Raw genomic sequence first — 18,558 nt, forward strand, 5'->3', positions numbered from 1 at the left:
TTTCTTCAAAATAGGTCAATGCTGGAAATGTCCTTCATCTGCCTCCTCTCCTTTCTTAGAAGCAATTTCAGTGTCAATGTCTCTGGAAAGCATTTTGACATCTCTGGCTGACTTTTGTCATGGAAGGGTTGCATTTGCCTAAATTAAATGCATAAGTGAATTCTGAATCGCCTACTTACGTTGTGTTAAACAAATATATCCCTTTGTTTTAGGTGTGGAAGTGGTTAAACCTTATACACCAGTTTCCCAGACGTTGGTGTCAGATCCACAAGAAACATCTGGCAATATTGAAAAGTACATCTATATAATTATTAAAATCTACTCAAATGGAAGCTTTACACCTCTGCTTGAAAACTTGGAAATAGGTAAGAGTAACCTGCTTTATCTGGGCTTTTTTTTTGAGAATAGGTGCAGGAACTTACCCTCCCTGGCCAACTTCCCGCCTTCCTCGGGGGAGAAAAGTAAAGCAGCGTCAAATAATGGAAATAAGTTAAGGCTTAGAACTGCATATCGCACAAGATGCATTTTTCATGAATGTGTAACACACAAAGTACAAAACTGAGGAATGTATAACATGTAGGGCTCAGGAGTGTGTATTGTGAAGTTGTGAGAGGTGCATATCACAGAGGGTGCAGAATAAATAATCAGATGAAACGTGCATGCAATGTGAAATGTCCCTTGTGCTCAGGAATATGCAACATCTAGCCCTGTGTCCAGAGTGCAGGGGTCAGAAATATGTAACAGAGCCCATAACACAGAGTGCAGTGGTAAAGCATATGTAATATGCAGTCCAACATACAGAATGTAGGGCTCAGGAGCATGCAATCCAAAACCCATTTTACAGAGTACAGCATTCAGGAGACCATCCAGAAGCCTTTAACCCTTTCGCTGCCAGGCCCTGTGCTCCACTTTTGAACTGCAGGGACATTTTTGCAATTTTTTGGGGAACCCTAAACTGCTGGGGACGCTAGTATAGATCTGATCAGATCAGATATTGATCCGTTCAGATACTATACCACTAAAGGAGGTGTATGCTGCGTGTGTGGGTGTTAGCGCTACTGGCACTAATCTGACGCTGCCTGGGGCGATGTAGACACTATCTGACACTAAAACCTAACTGATATCACCTGCTGGGTGATCAGTGGGTTAAACCTTTATTGGGTAATGAACGGCGGGTGCCCTGACACTATAAAAAGCAAACTAAATAACCAGCGTCACCCGTAACACTTATACGGTGATCACTGGTGAAAGGTTTAACTAGGGGGCAATCGGGGGGTTAAAACCTTTATTAGGTAGTATATGGGGGTACCTGACACTATAAAAACCTGACGGTGAACTAAATAGCTAACTGGTTAACTAGCGTCACCCGCGACACTAATCCGGCGACCAGAAAAAAGATTGCTTAGTGACACTGGCGACAGAGGGTGAAAGGGTTACCTGGGGGGGGCAATCAAGGGGTTAAACCTTAATTAAGGGGGGGTTATGGGGTACCCTACACCTAAAGGGGCCTACCACGAACTACTCTGACCCTTTTTACAGTCACAAATTATGCCAAATGCAGTGATCAGTAAATAAATGAACCCTACAATCGGTGACACTGGGGGTAATCTGTGGGGGTAATTGGGGGGGTGAAAAGTGTTCCTATGTGTACTAGTGTCAGTGTAGTGTTGGTGCAACTCACTGGGAGATGTCTTTTCTCCTCGGCGCCGGACCAAAAGCCCGACACGAGGAGAGATGACATCACTTCCTCTGCCTGTGTTTACAATTCACAGGCAGAGGAAGAAGCTCATTCGCCAGGAGCGATCGTGAGGGGGTGGCCATGAATCGGTGGCCGCCCCCTCATCACAGATCGTTCCTGGAACGATTCCAACCGCCCCAGCCACCGGAGGGTTGAGTTACTCAGTTTAGTTGCTGCATGATTAGATATTCCTGCAAGTTCCGGACTTACAAGCCATAGTAACTGCAATAAAACTGTGCAGTTCAGCTGCAACTGCAGCATGCACATAATCTGCAGGAAGTTCATACAAAGAGTAAATAGGATGTGCATAGGGTAGTGAAAAAAAACATGAGCAAAGTAAGGGGAAAACTCTACTGTGTTTCAGTTTTGATTACAATACTCTAAAAATGTGTAATTCTTTTGTAGGGGTTTTTGCTTTAATATTTAGAAAGAAATTTTGCTCTCTTACTGGAGTTTTTGATGCTCACACAGTAAATGCAAATGTCATTCAGAGCATCAAATGTATTTGTGGGGAACTTTATAATTTTTGGTTTATTTAGTGGCTTTTTTTTGTTTTTACCTAAACGGTCTGAACAGGGTCAACAGAGACCAGAACCATTCAAAACCATAAACTCATTTTTACTTTTGCACAAGACACATGTAATAATCAGTTACAGAGGGTAAATTCTTAATGAAGCCCAGAACTACGGTATACGTTATTGAATATCTGAATGTTCTTTTCATTGGCTCAGGTGACAACATTTTAATGAGCAACCCACGAGGATGTTTTAAGACTTCCCAAGTTGATGAAGTTGAGGATATTTTTCTTCTGGTAGCTGGCACTGGTTTCACACCAACTGTAAAATTACTGAATCATGTTTTAAATGGCTCTAACACACTCAGGTATTTTTTTTTTTATCTCAAAATGTATACATTTTATACATACAGTATATACAAGTGTTTGTAATGATATTTGCTGTTTAATGTTTTTGTTTAACAAATCTATGGTGTTTTTGGGATGCTTTTGGGCTACATAGATGTACACAAATAACCTTGCATATGCTGCTAATTTGCACAAATCCCTAACATTTCAGTTTAGAAGAGTAGTTAGACAAATTATTTTTCACATCTTTACCAGGGACTTATTGCTTATGCGGTTTTTATATCTGTGACATCTCGAACCAACAATCACTGCTTGGATTATGCATTCTGTTTGAAAAAAAAATAATTATAAATCACACACGAAAGCAGGAGAAGCCAAGGCCATATGTAAACTGTGGGCAGCACAGGGGTGTAGTGGTTTGCACTTTCACCTAGCAGCAAAAGGGGTCACTGGTTTGAATCCCGACCACAACACCATCTGCCTGGAGTTTGCATGTTCTCCCTGTGCCTGTGTGGGTTTCCTCCCACGCTCTAAAGACATGCTGGTAGGTTAATTGGCTCCTGTTTAAATTGGCCCTAGTATGTGTGTTAGGGACCTTAGACTGTAAGCTCATTGAGGGCAGGGACTGATGTGAATGTACAATGTATATGTGAAGCGCTGCATAATTTGACGGCATTATATAAGAACCTGAAATAAATTAATAATAAATACTCTGTGCCGGCGACCAGTGGTCTTGAGACACCCCTTCAATTACCTAATTGTTCTAGCCTTATTCGTATCACACTAACAAGATTAGGTACCAGAGGTGGATGGAGATAGTTCATGATTGACTGCAGAGAAAGGGACTGGGGAATCTGTCCTCAGTCACTTTCTCTGTCTCAAAAGAACCAAAGCCCCCCCAATGGGGCTCCTAAAAAATTGTAAAATAAAAAATAATAAAAAAAATTGTAAAAAAGTAGTAATAAAAAAATTAATATAAACTACAAACACCAACCTCAGCCCTACTAAAACCATCTACTGATACCAACCTCTGCCCTACTGACACTGTCCATTGCTCTTCTGACAATGACCTCTGCCCTACTGACACCATCCACTACTCTACTGACACCAACCTCTGCCCTACTGACACTGTCCACGGCTCTGACACCAACCTCTGCTCTTCTAGCACCCACCTCTGGCCTAATGACACCGTCCTCTGCCCTACTGACACTGCTTTACTGACAACAACCTCTGCACTAGTGACACCATCCACTGCTCTACTGACACCAATCTCTACCCTACTTACATCGTCCATTGGCCTACTGACACCAACCTCTGCCCTACTGACACCAACCTCTGCCCTACAGACACCATCCACTGCTCTACAGACACCAGTCTCTGCCCTACTGACACTGTTCACTGCGCTACTGACACCAACCTCTGCCCTACTGGCCCCATCTACTGCTCTACTGACATCAGCCTCTGCCCTACTGACACCATCCACTGCTCTACTCACACTGTCCATTGCCCTACTGCTATATTATTATTATTATTATTATTGTTGTTATACAGGATATATATACAGTATCTCACAAAAGTGAGTACACCCCTCACATTTTTGTAATTATTTTATTATATCTTTTCATGTGACAACACTGAAGAAATGACACTTTGCTACAATGTACAGCTTGTATAACCGTGTCAATTTTCTGTCCCCTCAAAATAACTCAACGCACAGCCATTAATGTTTAAACCGCTGGCAACAAAAGTGAGTACACCCCTAAGTGAAAATGTCCAAATTAGGCTCAATTGGCTGTTTTTCTTCCCCGGTGTCGTGTAATCGCTCTCACTCTCTCATACTGGTCACTGGAAGTTCAACATGGCACCTCGTGGCAAAGAACTCTCTGAGGATCTTTTAAAAAAAGAATTGTTGCTTTATTGGGTTTTGCGCTGATTATTTCTACTGGTCCTCTTCCTGACAACCCTTGCTCGGTGGTTATCATGGGTCTGCGGGCAGGGGGTTTATCGGCATCTGGGAGCCCCCTTTATTAAGGGGGCCCCCAGATCCCGGCACCCCACCCTATGTGAATGAGTATGGGGTGCATCGTACCCCTACCCATTCACCTGGGGAAAAAGTGTCAATAAAAAAAACACACTACAAAGGTTTTTAAAGTAATTTATTAGGCAGCTCCAGGGGTCTCTTTCGACTTTGGGGGTCTCTTCCGACTTCTCCGTGCTCTCCGGCCTCTTCTACCGGTGTCCTCTGCTGGGCTCCTCCGCTATCTTCTGCTCTTTTGCCCGCTCTTGCTAGCAGTTGCCGGTCTTTGTCATCATCTTCCCTCTTCTCTTCTTCCGATGTTGACTTGGTGCTCTCTCCAACTGTAATGCCGTGTGCATAGTGCGCACGACTTATATAGGCATGGGGTCACCGCCCCTTATGACGTCACAGTCCCATCGTGCCGAAGGGTCTGGTGTCGTCTTGGGGGGGGGGGACCTCACTCAAATAATTGTTTTTACATTTTCGCGCGGTTCCCCCTTCAAGATTCTCAGCACACTAGTCGCACCGCTAGTCAAGTCATTATGATCTGACTTCTGGTGCGACTTCTAATCAAATCAATGGGCTCCTATAGGGAACCAATGATTTTTGAATAGACAGAGAAATGCGGCTGATGGCATTTTTTACCGCGGCTTTTTTTCTGGCATCTGTACTAGCTTTACAGCTCGTTTTTTTCAAACATCCGTGGGCATGAGGTCTAATTGTTGATTATATAAAGTAATACTGAGGTTACAGCATGTTCCATAATTTCATGATATACTGTCCTTGGGCTATTTAGATAGAAGTGTGAGTGACATTTCTTTCTGGTTAGTGTGTTTTGTACAGCTATCAGTTCAATATTATGTTTTATACTTGCTATATTCAGTTTGTTTGTGTCTTTGGTACCACTTATTTCAAATTACTATAATACTACCTGATGTTATATGAATGTGGTGCCTATTTGTAATCAAGTATACTGAGTGCTGCAACTTGTGTTTAAGTAAAACATCAAATATGCATTTGCTTAGGTGAAGCTTTTTCTATACAAAGCAAATCATCAGGTTTGCTTTAATGCTAGCACTTAGCTTCTTCTACTTTTTTTTCTTGTTCTGCTACTGCCCTTCCTTTTTGTATTTTTGTGGTCCCTACATCCTAACATAATATAAACTGGATATAAAAAGTCTACACACCCCTGTTAAAATGTCAGGTTTCTGTGATGTAAAAAAGTCTTTCCATGTTTAATGTGACCCATTAACCACTTTGCACATCACCAAAAGAACACCATACCCAGAGTGAAGCATGGTGGTGGCAGCATCATGCTTTGGGGCTGTTTTTCTTCAGCTGGAACAGGGGCCTTAGTCAAAGTAGAGGGAATTGTGAACAGTTCCAAATACCCATAAATATTGGCTCAAAACCCTCAGGCTTTTGCTATAAAGCTGAACATGAAGAGGAACTTCATCTTTCAGCAAGACAACAACCCAAAGCATACCTCCAAGGAGGAAGGAATGGCTTCACCAGAAGAAGATTAAAGTTTTGGAATGGCCCAGCCAGAGCCCAGACCTGATTCTGATTGAAAATCTGTGTGGCGATCTGAAGAGGGCTTTGTACAGGAGATGCCCTCGCGATCTGACGGATTTGGAGTGTTTTTGCAAAGAGTGGGCAAATATTGCCAAGTCAAGATGTGCCATGCTGATAGACTGATATACTGATATTGGCTGATATACCCAAAAAGACTGAGTGCTGTAATAAAATCAAAAGGTGCTTCAACAAAGTATTCGTATTAGTTTTGAGGGTGTGCACAGTTTTTTATTTTTACTTCCCTCCACCTAAAAGTTTTCAGTTTTGATGTTTACCCACTTGCTTACTGGGCACTTAAACCCCCTACCTGCCCAGACCAATATTCAGCGCTGCCACACTTTGAATGACAATTGCACGGTCATGCATTGCTGTACCCAGATGAAATTTTTTGCATTTTTTTACCCCACACATAGAGATTTTTTTGGTGGTATTAAATCACTGGTGGGTTTTACATTTTTTGCTAAAAAATACTGAAAAATGTGAGAAAAAAACTGTTTCATAGTTTGTTATAAAATTTTGAAAACGAGTAATGTTTTTCCTTCATTGATGTGCGCTGATTTGGAGGCACTGATGGGCACTGGTAGGCTGCACTGATGGGCACTGGTAGGCTGCACTGATGGGCACTGGTAGGCTGCACTGGTAGGCTGCACTGATGGGCATTGATAGGTGGCACTGAAAAACGGCACTGGTAGGTGACACTGATAGGCGGTACTGATGAGCATTGATTGTCAGCACTAGTGGGCATTGATAGAAGGCACTGGTGGGCAAAGGTAGGTGGCACTGGAGGACACTGGTAGATGGCACTGGTGGGTACTGATTGGTGGGCATAGGTGAGGCAGCCGCGACTCCGAGAGAGGAACCAATGTCCCTCTGCCAGAAGTTGTGATCAGCTTTTTTTTCCTCACGCTGAAAGCGTGAGGGAAAAAAAGAATACAGATTAACGATCTTCTATTTACATCACGTGATCAGCTGTCATTGGTTGACAGCTGATCACGAGGTAAGGGGTTAGGATCTCATAGACTCTGCGATCACAGAGCACGCCGCGCTGTAGCCGTCGTTTGGCTATAGCACGGGTGGGAAGAAGTTAACTGATTTGTACAGTTTATAGGTTACATTAAAGGTTTAAACCTTCACCACAATTTGCTCACCTGGTGTTTTTACCTATAGAAACTAGGTAAGGATGCATCTTCCTTTAAGGGGATATTATAACCTGGATTGTTAAAGCGATTGTAAACCCTCACCATTATAATTACCTTGTTTTTCCCTCTTTTTTTTAAGAGGTCCCATTCCCTCTGTTCTCAGCTGCATAAGCAATTGAAAGTCTAAGGCCCCATACACACGAGAGGATTTATCCGCAGATACGGTTCAGCGGACCGTATCCGCGGATAAATCCTCTCGAGGATTTCAGAAGATTTCTATGCGATGGCGTGTACACACCATCGCATTGAAATCCGCGCGGAAATCCTCTGCCGATGACGTGTCGCGCCGTCGCCGCTATTATGACGCGGCGACGGGCGCGACGCTGTCATATAAGGAATTCCACGCATGCGTCAAATCATTACGACGCGTGCGGGGAATCCCTTTGGACGGATGGATCCGGTAAGTCTGTACAGACGAGCGGATCCATCCGTTGGAATGGATTCCAGCAGATGGATTTGTTGTGCATGTCAGCAAATATCCGATCTGCTGGAATCCATCCCAGAGGAGATTTCTCCGCGGAAACAGATCCGCTGGCGTGTACACACCATAGGATCTATCCGCAGAAACCCATTTGCTGGGATTTATCTGCGGATGGATTCTATCGTGTGTATGGGGCCTAAGTATTATTGTTAGAGGAGATTAGACCGAGTTCCTAGCATAACTAGAGAACTGACCTTGACGTGTTCTCCTGCTTAGTGTGGTCAGTTTTAAATAGGAAAGCAGAGAGACTGGCAGAAAAAACAGGGATACTTTTTCATACAAGAACATGGTACATATCAGGAATATGAAATGGTAAGTTTATATATTCTTTAGGCCCAGATGGATCCTTATGCTTCATCATTGCTTCATATGCCCATGCAACTCCACTGATTTTATCTGATGTTACTTCATAACTACATTCTTGAATGTTGCTTAAAATAAAATATTTAGGCTTTGTTCACGCTATTGCAAATTGGATGCGGCTTACACTGCATTCAATTCACAGAACATTTGAAAACATGCTATTTTCAATGGGTATAGTTCACATATGTGCATTGCACCCATTCCGCATTGCACAAATATTGTGTGTGGTGCAAATTGCAAGCACAGAATCTTCAATGGGAACAACTCTGATTCGCAGATGTGTTCCGTTCTGAACAGGAATTCTCTCACCCTCCTCCTACACCTCCCCCTTTCCTAGGTCAGCTGATCCGCAGCTACAACGGAGAGGAACCGCTGAATGAATCATTTTTATTTTCGCACAGAAAACAGAGCTGCAATTCTCACCGGACTAGTGTGAGCCCAGCCTCAAACCATCATAGTGCTTTCTGTGCACTACAGGAATCAATTTTACACTGTTCCCTTAAGGTGTGGGTGGAGGCCGTACACAATAATCACTTAAATCTTCTGAATCTGTACTATCCCCTTAAGGCTGGGTTCACATCTATGCGAATTGGATGCAGCTTATACCGCATCCAATTCGCAATAATTTTAAAATACATACATTTTAATGAGGCTGGTTCACATATCTGCGGGGCATTTCCACTGTGCATTGCACACAAAAAAGTGTGCGTTTTCTAGGCATTGCGGTGTGAATTGTCTGCACATTATGTTCTATGGGAATGCATCTGATTCGCATAAGCATAAGTTCACCTTTAAATAAAATAATAAATGCACATCTTTTTGCAGGTAAAAAATTTGCATTTATTTTTTTTTTAATTGAGAGCCTGGAAAGCATTGCACCCACGATCAGCAGATAGTGGGTTCTATGCAGGGCTCATTGAAGGCTCTTTGTGTAAGCTGTTTGGCCATACATCATATGGCCAAGCAGTTACACGCTAACAAGAAGCATCAATGCACTAACAGAGCGTTCAACAATGCCATGGTAGATCAATGAGAACTACAAGCCGACAGCCAGAAAGGCTGCCAGATCTTGTAGTTTTTAATTCAAAGAAAGTGTGAATGAGGGACGCCACCCGGGAGGGCAGAGCCACATATTTTGTATATTCTGGCCGAGAGTGGGGGAAGAAGATCCCCCGCCCCCATGACATTGGGAAGGTGCAGGGGCCAGTGGATTTGTAACATGTTACACCCTGCATATGGGTGTAATATGTAACGTGCTACAAAGGGTGAACTTATCCTTTAAGGTATGAGTTGACTCGCTAACGACAGACTTCCTATACTTTCGTTCTTACATCACCGGCTCAGCCCCTTACACGTTACGTCACCATCACCTGGCTTAATTTTTTCGTTATAGAAGATTTGTTGTTTTAAATGTGTATATGCATAGATTGCAGCACTGTATCGTGAGATTTGTAAATCTGACTAATTAGTGTGTGGGACACTATGTGATCAAAGTAGCAGCAATTACATTTTTATTTGGTAACACAAAATTGGGGCATTATTGGTTTACAGTTTAATATTGGTTGCGCGGGAGTTACTGAGATCCCCCTGCCATAGTTTCTGCCTCCATTCCTAACCACTTCATAGTTTTTAGTGTCCCCATCAACTTTCCAATGTGTCCACTCTTTTTATTGTATTTTTAAATTAGAACATACATTAAAAAGCCATCAAGAGGATCAGAATTATCTTGTAATGGCTAATGCATCTACACAAACTTGAGAGACAGAGAAACTGTTCAAAGCAGACCTTGCTCTAAAATTAATGTCCCCATATGGGTCTGCCGCCTGTTGACCAAAAAAAAAGGATTACAGAACTAAGAAAAAACAAGAAAATGTGTGAAATTTTTTTATTTTGGGGTTCTGGACGCTTCTTGACACTGAAATCACTGAGCCTCAGGGGGCTCTTGGGAAAGCGTATGATTCCAATTCTCACAACATAATGCTACAGCACTGTACAGGAGCATGTTATTATAGAGTTTGGTATCCTTGCCTTTCCCCAAATCCCACAAGAAGCCCCAGCGAAATCACATTGTGCCTAGACAAATCTGTCAGAAGCCTAGAGTTGGTTTTAGCATTTTTTTTTTTTTTTTTATGTATTTTTTTTTTTTTTCCATAATACATCATTTTGACAGCAGAGGTGGAGGGCAGCCACATAAGCAGAGATTGAGTTTAAGTGCAATTATAGTGCCTTAGGAATTCCTAAATAATGTTTTTTTTTTTTGTATAAGCTCCACCTCCGCTATCACTCAATTATTGCAGTGAAAACGAATGATATTACTTGCTATTTTTTGATTGGACACACCAATAAACAAGGAAAGATTGATGAAAAAAGTGTGCGAAGCTGCCTGAATTACTTATATTCCATTCCAAATACTGTAAATTAAATACAAAGTGGTCCGTGGTACATTTGAAATACTGTTCACATAATCCAATTCATACTGTGCAACAATACAATAACGTGCTGTGACCAGAAAAATCTTCCACATGCATTAAAAGTTCATGTGCGAAACCACCAAAACTCCAAGCACTGCACACTTTTTCATTTTATAATCGACTAACTTACACAGGGTGATCATAGTGCAGGCAGCCACCATAGTTTCTACACCATAGCGCCCAAGGTGAGTCTTGTCAACAACACAAATGTCCAAGGGTGAACAAATTTTAAGGTTTAGTGTTGCCCCCTTATGTCATGACATAAATAGGTCTTTCGTATAGAATAAAAAAAAAAAAGATATTAAACCTTAATTTTTTGAAGAAATACATTTGTTTCAGAAATACATTTTGAAATAATTAAATTCGTCTATCTTCAAAACAACAGAATTATTCAAAGAGAACGCTTAATTATCACAATCAAGAACCATTGTGTTCATCGCGTTGATGTCAATTACATGTTGAACAACATAATTCTCTCACAGCATGACATATTAACCAAGTACTGAAGTGTATTGAAAACCATAAAAAATCCTAATGATAGCTGTTGTAAATCAAACATGACCTTGGATAACTTTTGAATTATTAGATAAAAGAAAGTTTTCCTGATACAATTTGCTCTCATTAAAGGACATTGGTGAGCTATAATTGTTCATTTATCTTCAAACCGCAAAGCCAGTTATTGTTTCACATTATAATATTCAGATGTAAGGTGCCTAATGTCAGCCATAGACGGTGTGATTTTCTTTCTTGCAACCACAGGTTGCAAGAAAGGAAATTGCTTGATTCCCCCACCATACAGTCAGTGTTATTGGAGGAATCCCTCCTTGCGGAGCCATTGTGTATCTTTCCTACTGACCTTTGATTTTCCTCTAATCTCTAAGAACCTTCTTAAAGAATATGAATGGGTTCTCTACACAATGCTGCACATTACATAGTTTGTGGTTGCTTTAATTTGGTTCTGATTAAACTTTGTAAATATGATCATGATCTTGCTATTCTTATATGCCATTATCAATTCGTTTTGTTCTGTGTGCTGTGTATATGTGAGAAAGGTGAGGAGGATGGGGGCTCACAAGATAGCTGGCCTAGGCAGGAAAAAGTATAAATCTGGTCTTGAGTACAATTGTGCTAAGTAGTATTGATTTTTTTCTATTGAAAAGCCTATGGCATGCAAAACACACCCAAAAAACTCCACCCGGTGCAGAAAAAATGTGCACACATAAAAAGTGATACACAAAAAAGTGCGACGGGTGCAAACGTCAAGTGGTCCTCCTGTGAGGAAGGACCCAACCCTGATCCCCCAGGGCGTTAGGCTCCAGACGGGGACTGAGGTACTCAGTGGTCCGAGCAGCTGAAGCCGAAACAGACCCAACTTCCTTGGAGGGTCTGCCAAAACGGAACCCTCCCAGTAGTAGGTGGGGCTCCCCCAAAGGGAGACCCCATGAGAGCAGGCAAACTAATCCAGAAGGCCATGTCCACCCACTCCCAAGACGTTCAGGGCTGGCCCGAGGACCGTCACCCTACTAATCCCACACAGTGACAAATCACGTGCACCAAACAAAAACGTGACAAACACGGGGAATAGATAATAAAAAGTGGGGGAGAAAGAGAGATGAGGGAGAGTGAAAGGTGACCATTGTGTAATACAATGGCCGGCCCTCCGGCCAGGAATCAAAAATTCCTCTGGTCATAGCCAAAAGGCCCGGCTTTAGAGGCAGGTGTTAAAAAGTGTGATATGGTGACGTGACCAAGGTGCCCAAAAGCAAAAGTGCCGGTAAAAACACTAGTGCAATTTCGGCACCCCTGGACTGCCACTTCAGGGGCACATCACCATAGGCTTTTCAACGGACCCTGACCCACGGCCCGGACCAGCAGCACCCATCCCAGCCAGGAAGTTAGGAGCTCTGAGAGATTGAGGAGAGCCCACGCCAATAGGCTACTCCCATCACTCCCACCTAATCACATTCGTGAAATACTAACCGCTCCCCCCAAGGGGAAGGAGGAGCTAGTGTTCTCTCCCGAACAACTGACCGGGGCAGGCACCACCAAATCCAGGCCAGGGGCCCGGCCCCTCAGCTTCGACCGCATGCCTCTCAGTCCAAATCAGAAGGCCTCCACGCCAGCAGGTTTAGCATCTGCCAACCGCCATCCCTTTCCACCTCGCCGTGTACTCAGGACGGTTAGCATAGCACCACCTACTGGCAACTGATAAGAACAGATACTACACTTGATCTTAGCCAAAAGGCCGAGAAGCAAGTTGGCATTTTCTGGTGGCAGCCCAAGTATTTCTGTCAGCACAGGTTTCCATTAGAGAACATGCATAGTAAATACAACATTTAATAACCTGTTTGATGTTGATTCTTATTGCCTAAATAAAAGGCTGAAAAATTAATCTTTCACATTTCACCTTTTTAATTGTAATCAAACTAAAGGGCATAACCAAGAGTGCTTGTGTTTTTTAACTTTGTGATTTTATACCAACAGAAAAGTAAAACTGATATTCTTCAATAAAACAGAAGATGATATTCTGTGGAGAGAACAGTTGGAGAAGTTGTCTTCAACTGACAGAAGGTAGGCAATGTCTTCTTTTGTTTCCAGACCCGGGTGCCATATTGCCACTCACAGACCCAACTTAAATGTTGTGGGACAAGTTTGCTAGGATTGCTACCTCTAATATTTCTTCATATGTAGGTCCAATAACACCGTTCTATGACAATCCCTCTTTTTCCATTGGTATACATAAATCAACAATTGTTCCCTGGAGCAAAGCTTCTCATCGCCAATTAGCATCAATATTTTCTTCTGGCCATTCTCCATCTGGTCCTTTTTAATAATGATACCACTTCTAATTTACCTGGACTACAGTCGTGGTTTTTGGATCAACAACTCACCAGTCTCTCCCAAACAGATGCAGGTTGATTTCTCAGCCCTACCCTTTTTGAAAAACTATTGTGTGAATCCCCCTGCAGGGAAATACATTTATTTTCTTTCGTAAACTTTCTGCTTCTAAAAAAAAATTGAAACTCTCACTCGTTAGTATAGAGGCCCATATGAGAAAAATGGTAATTAAAAACTGAAAAACATATACAATGTCCAAGTCCTATACCACAAACAGCGCTGACGTTGGAACTTAGATGTGGCAAAAAGATTGTTTAAAAATATGACCAAGAGAAAACAGCGTGCACCTTCCACCATGGAATCCAAATCCACTACGTGGGACAGACAATCCCCCTCCGGGGTACACACTCACCGGAAAGATATTAACCACTTCCAGACCGCTGTACGACTATATACGGCCTAACTTTAAAGATACATATCTCGGTAACGGCAGCAGCTGCTGCCACAACCGAGGTATCGATCTTTACTGTCAGCGGTTCTGGTAACAATAACGGCGGATCCGCCGCGAGATCGCCATTATCGGTGGCGGGAGAGGGCCGCTCTCCCGCGCCCTCCGCCGCTTACCGGAGCCGTCGGTAGCGGCTGAGGAGATCGCGACCGTTCGGGAGCTGAGCGGGGACGAGACTGAAGGAAAAATCTCCTTCGCCCGTCCCCATAGCTCGGCTGGGCGGAAGTGACGTCAAAACGTCAGTCCCGCCCAGCCTCTTAAAGAAACATTTTTTTTTTTTGTAATTTGAAAAAATGACATTTTCCAATTTTTTTTTTTTTTTTTTGCATTTTAGTCTAAATATAAGATCTGAGGTCTTTTTGACCCCAGATCTCATATTTAAGAGGACCTGTCATGCTTTTTTCTATTACAAGGGATGTTTACATTCCTTGTAATAGGAATAAAAGTGATCATTTTTTTTTTTCCAGTGTAAAAAATAATAAAATAAATAAAAATAAATAAGAAAAATAAAAATAAAAATTTAAAGCGCCCCGTCCCGACGAGCTCGTGCGCAGAAGCGAACGCATACGTGAGTAGCGCCCGCATATGAAAACGGTGTTCAAACGACACAAGTGAGGTATCGCCGCGATCGTTAGAGCGAGAGCAATAATTATAGCCCTAGGCCTACTCTGTAACTCAAAAAATGCAACCTATAGAATTTTTTAAACGTCGCCTATCGAGATTTTTAAGGGTAAAAGTTTGACGCCATGCCACGAGCGGGCGCAATTTGTAAGCGTGACATGTTGGGTACCATTTTACTCGGCGTAACATTATCTTTCACAATATATAAAAAAATTGGGCCAAATTTATTGCTGTCCTATTTTTTAATTCAAAAAAGTGATTTTTTTCCAAAAAAAGTGCGCTTGTAGGACCGCTGCGCAAATATGGTGTGACAAAAAGTATTGCAATGATCGCCATTTTATTCTCTAGGGTATTAGAAAAAAATAAATATATAATGTTTGTGGGTTTTAAGTAATTTTCTAGCAAAAAAAACTGTTTTAGTCTTGTAAACACCAAATCTGAAAAACACCCAAAGTAGAGAAGTGGTTAAAGCCAGGCAATGTAAATACTCCAAAAGGAGGCTCCAATTCAAACAAGAAAGTCTTTGCGGAGACGGTGATTTGATGTGCACTTCCCTCAACATACAAGTACGTGCATTATATGAGGGGATTGAGCAAGGGGGCATGTTTAGTGCCCACAGCATGGGATTGTGGCTATCCCAGGTTTGCAGTTAAGGACAATAGGGTTAATAGGAATTTGTGGTATGTGAGGTATTTGGGCGGGAAGTTCATGCTCCTGGAGCTTGGGGCACAGGTGTCTTTGGGCGGGAACATCAGAGGTGATGCATGACTCATGCTCGCTTACCAGAGGGTATAAAAACCCCCTCCCTCAGAGGCAGTCAGGCACTTTACCTGAAAACTTGAAGAGCTCCCCCATCCCTCCCACCCTGTCGCAGCACCTTTTATGTGGTCTGTCACCCTTGGATCAAGGGGGGACTTTTTGTTTAATATCTTTATTTATGGTACTCGCTCGAGTCCTAAGACTGAGTGAGATTTGAAATATTTGAAAATAATTTAAGTTTTAATTATTTATTTATTTATTGATGGAAGTTAATAAAGATAAGTTTTAATTTTATATATTTGATGTTTGTAGAATATTTACACCAATAAAGGTGCCGCGGCCAATTTTATCACCATCTTTGATGGTCTTGGTTTGGAGTAATTTATTATTATTAGTATTTATTTAGATTAAGTGTTGGTATAGCCTACATTCCCATGCTTTCTGTGGGGGGCTCTTTATATTTTTTATACAATAAAACGGAATTACGCTATGTGGCAGATCTCTGTCTTTCTTGTTTGAATTGGAGCCTTCAGCTGATAGCATATCACTAAGTTGTGACGAGTGCATCATCCTTTTGGAGTATTTACATTGCCTGGCTTTAATATCTTTCCGGTGAGTGTGTACCCCAGAGGGGGATTGTCTGTCCCACGTGGTGGATTTGGATCTCATGGTGGAAGGTGCACGCTGTTTTCTTCAATAAGATCACCTATGGACATTTCTATATTGCTCTGCACTTCATCAACTTTTTTTATTAATTTGTGGAGTTGGTCATATTTTTAAACAATCTTTTTGCCACACCTAAGTACCAACGTCAGTGCTGTTTGTGGTATAGGACATTGTATATGTTTTTCAGTTTTTAATTACCATTTTTCTAATTTTCATTTATTTTAAACAGCAGCTCAGTTTCATGTTCTCCTTCTTTTTTTTGTGATCTCTTTGCAAAAAAGAATTCTTTGTCATATTGGTTCCCTCTTATCAATTGCACTTCAGTGTGCAGATCTGTATATAGTTTAATTGCTATTTTGTTTCCACTAGGCGCTGGGAGGTGTACAGTAGGCCCTCTTGTTACACCTTTGTTTTATTGTTATAGAGGCCCATATACCGTTCATCGCATCAATCCAATCCTTCCTAAGATACACTATATTACCAAAAGTATTGGGACACACACATGAACTTTAATGGTATCCCAGTCTTAGTCTGAAGAGTTCAGTATTGAGTTGGCCCAACCTTTGCAGCTATAACAGCTTCAACTCTTCTGGGAAGGCTGTCCACAAGGTTTAGTAGTGTGTCTATGGGAATGTTTGACCATTCTTCCAGAAGCGCATTTGTGAAGTCAGGCACTGATGTGGACAAGAAGGACTGGCTTGTAGTTCCCACTCTAATTCATCCCAAAGGAATTCTATCAGGTTGAGGTCAGGACTTTGTGAAGGCCAGTCAAGTTCCTCCACCCCAAACTTGCTTATCCATGTATTAATAGACCTTGCTTTGTGCACTGGTCCAAATCATTTGGTGGAGGGGGGATTATGATGTAGGGGTGTCTTTCAGGGGTTGGGCTTGGCCCCTTAGTTCCAGTGAAGGGAACTCTTAAGGCATCAGCATACTAAGACATTTTGGACAATTTCATGATCCCAACTTTGTGGGAACAGTTTGGGGATGACCCCAAAGTCATGGATCAGCAAGTTTGGGGTGGAGGAACTTGACTGGCCTGTCCTGACCTCAACCTGATAAAACACCTTTGGAATGAACTAGAGCAGAGACTGCACGCCAGGCCTTCTCATCCATGTCAGTGCCTGACCTCACAAATACACATTTCTAGGTAAATTTTCACCACGTCGGTAACAACCCATGCAATCCATACATACAAAGAAACATTTAGTCCATTTTTTTTTTTTTTAAACCTGCCATACTCACCTGCTCTGTGCAAGGGTTTTGCACAGAGTACCCTCGATCCTCCTCTTCTGGGGTTCCCTAGCTGCGTTTCTGGCTCCTCCTCTTCATCAGGTGTGCTCACGAGTCAGCCCCTCCCCCGACTCCTGTGCCGCTGGATTTGATTGACAGTAGCAGGCGCCATTGGCGCCTGCTGCCATCAATATATCCAATGAGGACCCCGAGACAGTGGCTGGAGCATCTGGGCTTGTGCTTGTCGCTGGAAGGTTCAGATTTAGGTAAGAAAAAAGGGGGGTCTGGGGTACAGCTGAAGCACAGAAGGTTTTTCACCTTAATGCATAGAATGCATTAGGGTGAAAAACCTTGAGACTTTACAACCCCTTTAAGTTAAGTATCTAACAAAATGGAATGACACAGGGAAAAGGTATTGAACACACAAAGAAAGGTAGATGCAAAAAGGCATGGAAAGCCAGATGAAATCTATCAGTAATTAAAAAGCAATCCTGCCCCTTGCCAGTGCAAATTATTATCAGCTGATTCAGTCTGAACTGATGGCCTATAAAAAGGTGTCTCCTTACCAAGGTGTTACGCAAGGAACTTCTCATGATGGGTAAAAGCAAGGAGATCTCTCAAGACCTTCACAAACTTATTGTTGCAAAACATACGGATGGCATTGGTTACAGAAGGATTTCTAAACTTCTGAATGTATCAGTGAGCACTGTTGGGGCCATAATCCATAAGTGGAAATAAAATCATATTACCATAAACCCGAAGGAGCACTGCAAAGGTGTTCCTCACAAGTTTCCTGATAGAGGAGTGAAAAGAATTATCAGAAGAGCTGCCCAAGAGCCAAGGACCACTTGTGGAGAGCTTCAGAAAGACCAAGAATTGGCAGGTACAATTGTTTAAAAAAAACAAAAAAAAACAATAAGTAATGCACTTAACCACCATGGCCCCTATTTACGCTCACATTGCTGAACAAAAGCGTGTTGCAGCTTGTTTAAAGTTTGCTGCATAACATTTAGACAAGCCTGTGAAATACTGGGAGAGAACTCTTTGGATGCCATAACACACACCAGGTTTGAAGGTCAAATGACACTGCACATCACCCCAAAAACACTCCCTTATACCAACAGTGAGGTTTGGAGGTGGGAACATCATGGTGTGGGGCTGTCTTTCAGCATACGGTACTGGCAAACTTTATATCTTTGAAGGAAGAATGTATCTATGAAGGAAGGA

General features: G+C 42.2%; 1 protein-coding gene and 1 pseudogene across 2 annotated transcripts in view; one reads left to right on the forward strand and one right to left on the reverse strand.

The window, feature by feature from the left end:
• The window catches only part of LOC120937083 (cytochrome b5 reductase 4), a 180,424-nt gene that overhangs the window by 150,717 nt on the left and 11,149 nt on the right, over positions 1–18,558 (forward strand). For both annotated transcript variants that reach the window (XM_040350044.1, XM_040350045.1), the window contains 3 exons: positions 213–365; positions 2,470–2,620; positions 13,191–13,277. In XM_040350044.1, coding sequence (XP_040205978.1) covers positions 213–365; positions 2,470–2,620; positions 13,191–13,277 — 391 coding nt within the window. The remainder of the gene's footprint in view (positions 1–212; positions 366–2,469; positions 2,621–13,190; positions 13,278–18,558) is intronic.
• LOC120938707 lies at positions 12,828–12,963 on the reverse strand (annotated as a pseudogene).

Source organism: Rana temporaria, chromosome 4 (genome assembly GCF_905171775.1).
Source record: "Rana temporaria chromosome 4, aRanTem1.1, whole genome shotgun sequence".
In the NCBI taxonomy this organism is placed as follows: Eukaryota; Metazoa; Chordata; class Amphibia; order Anura; family Ranidae; genus Rana; species Rana temporaria.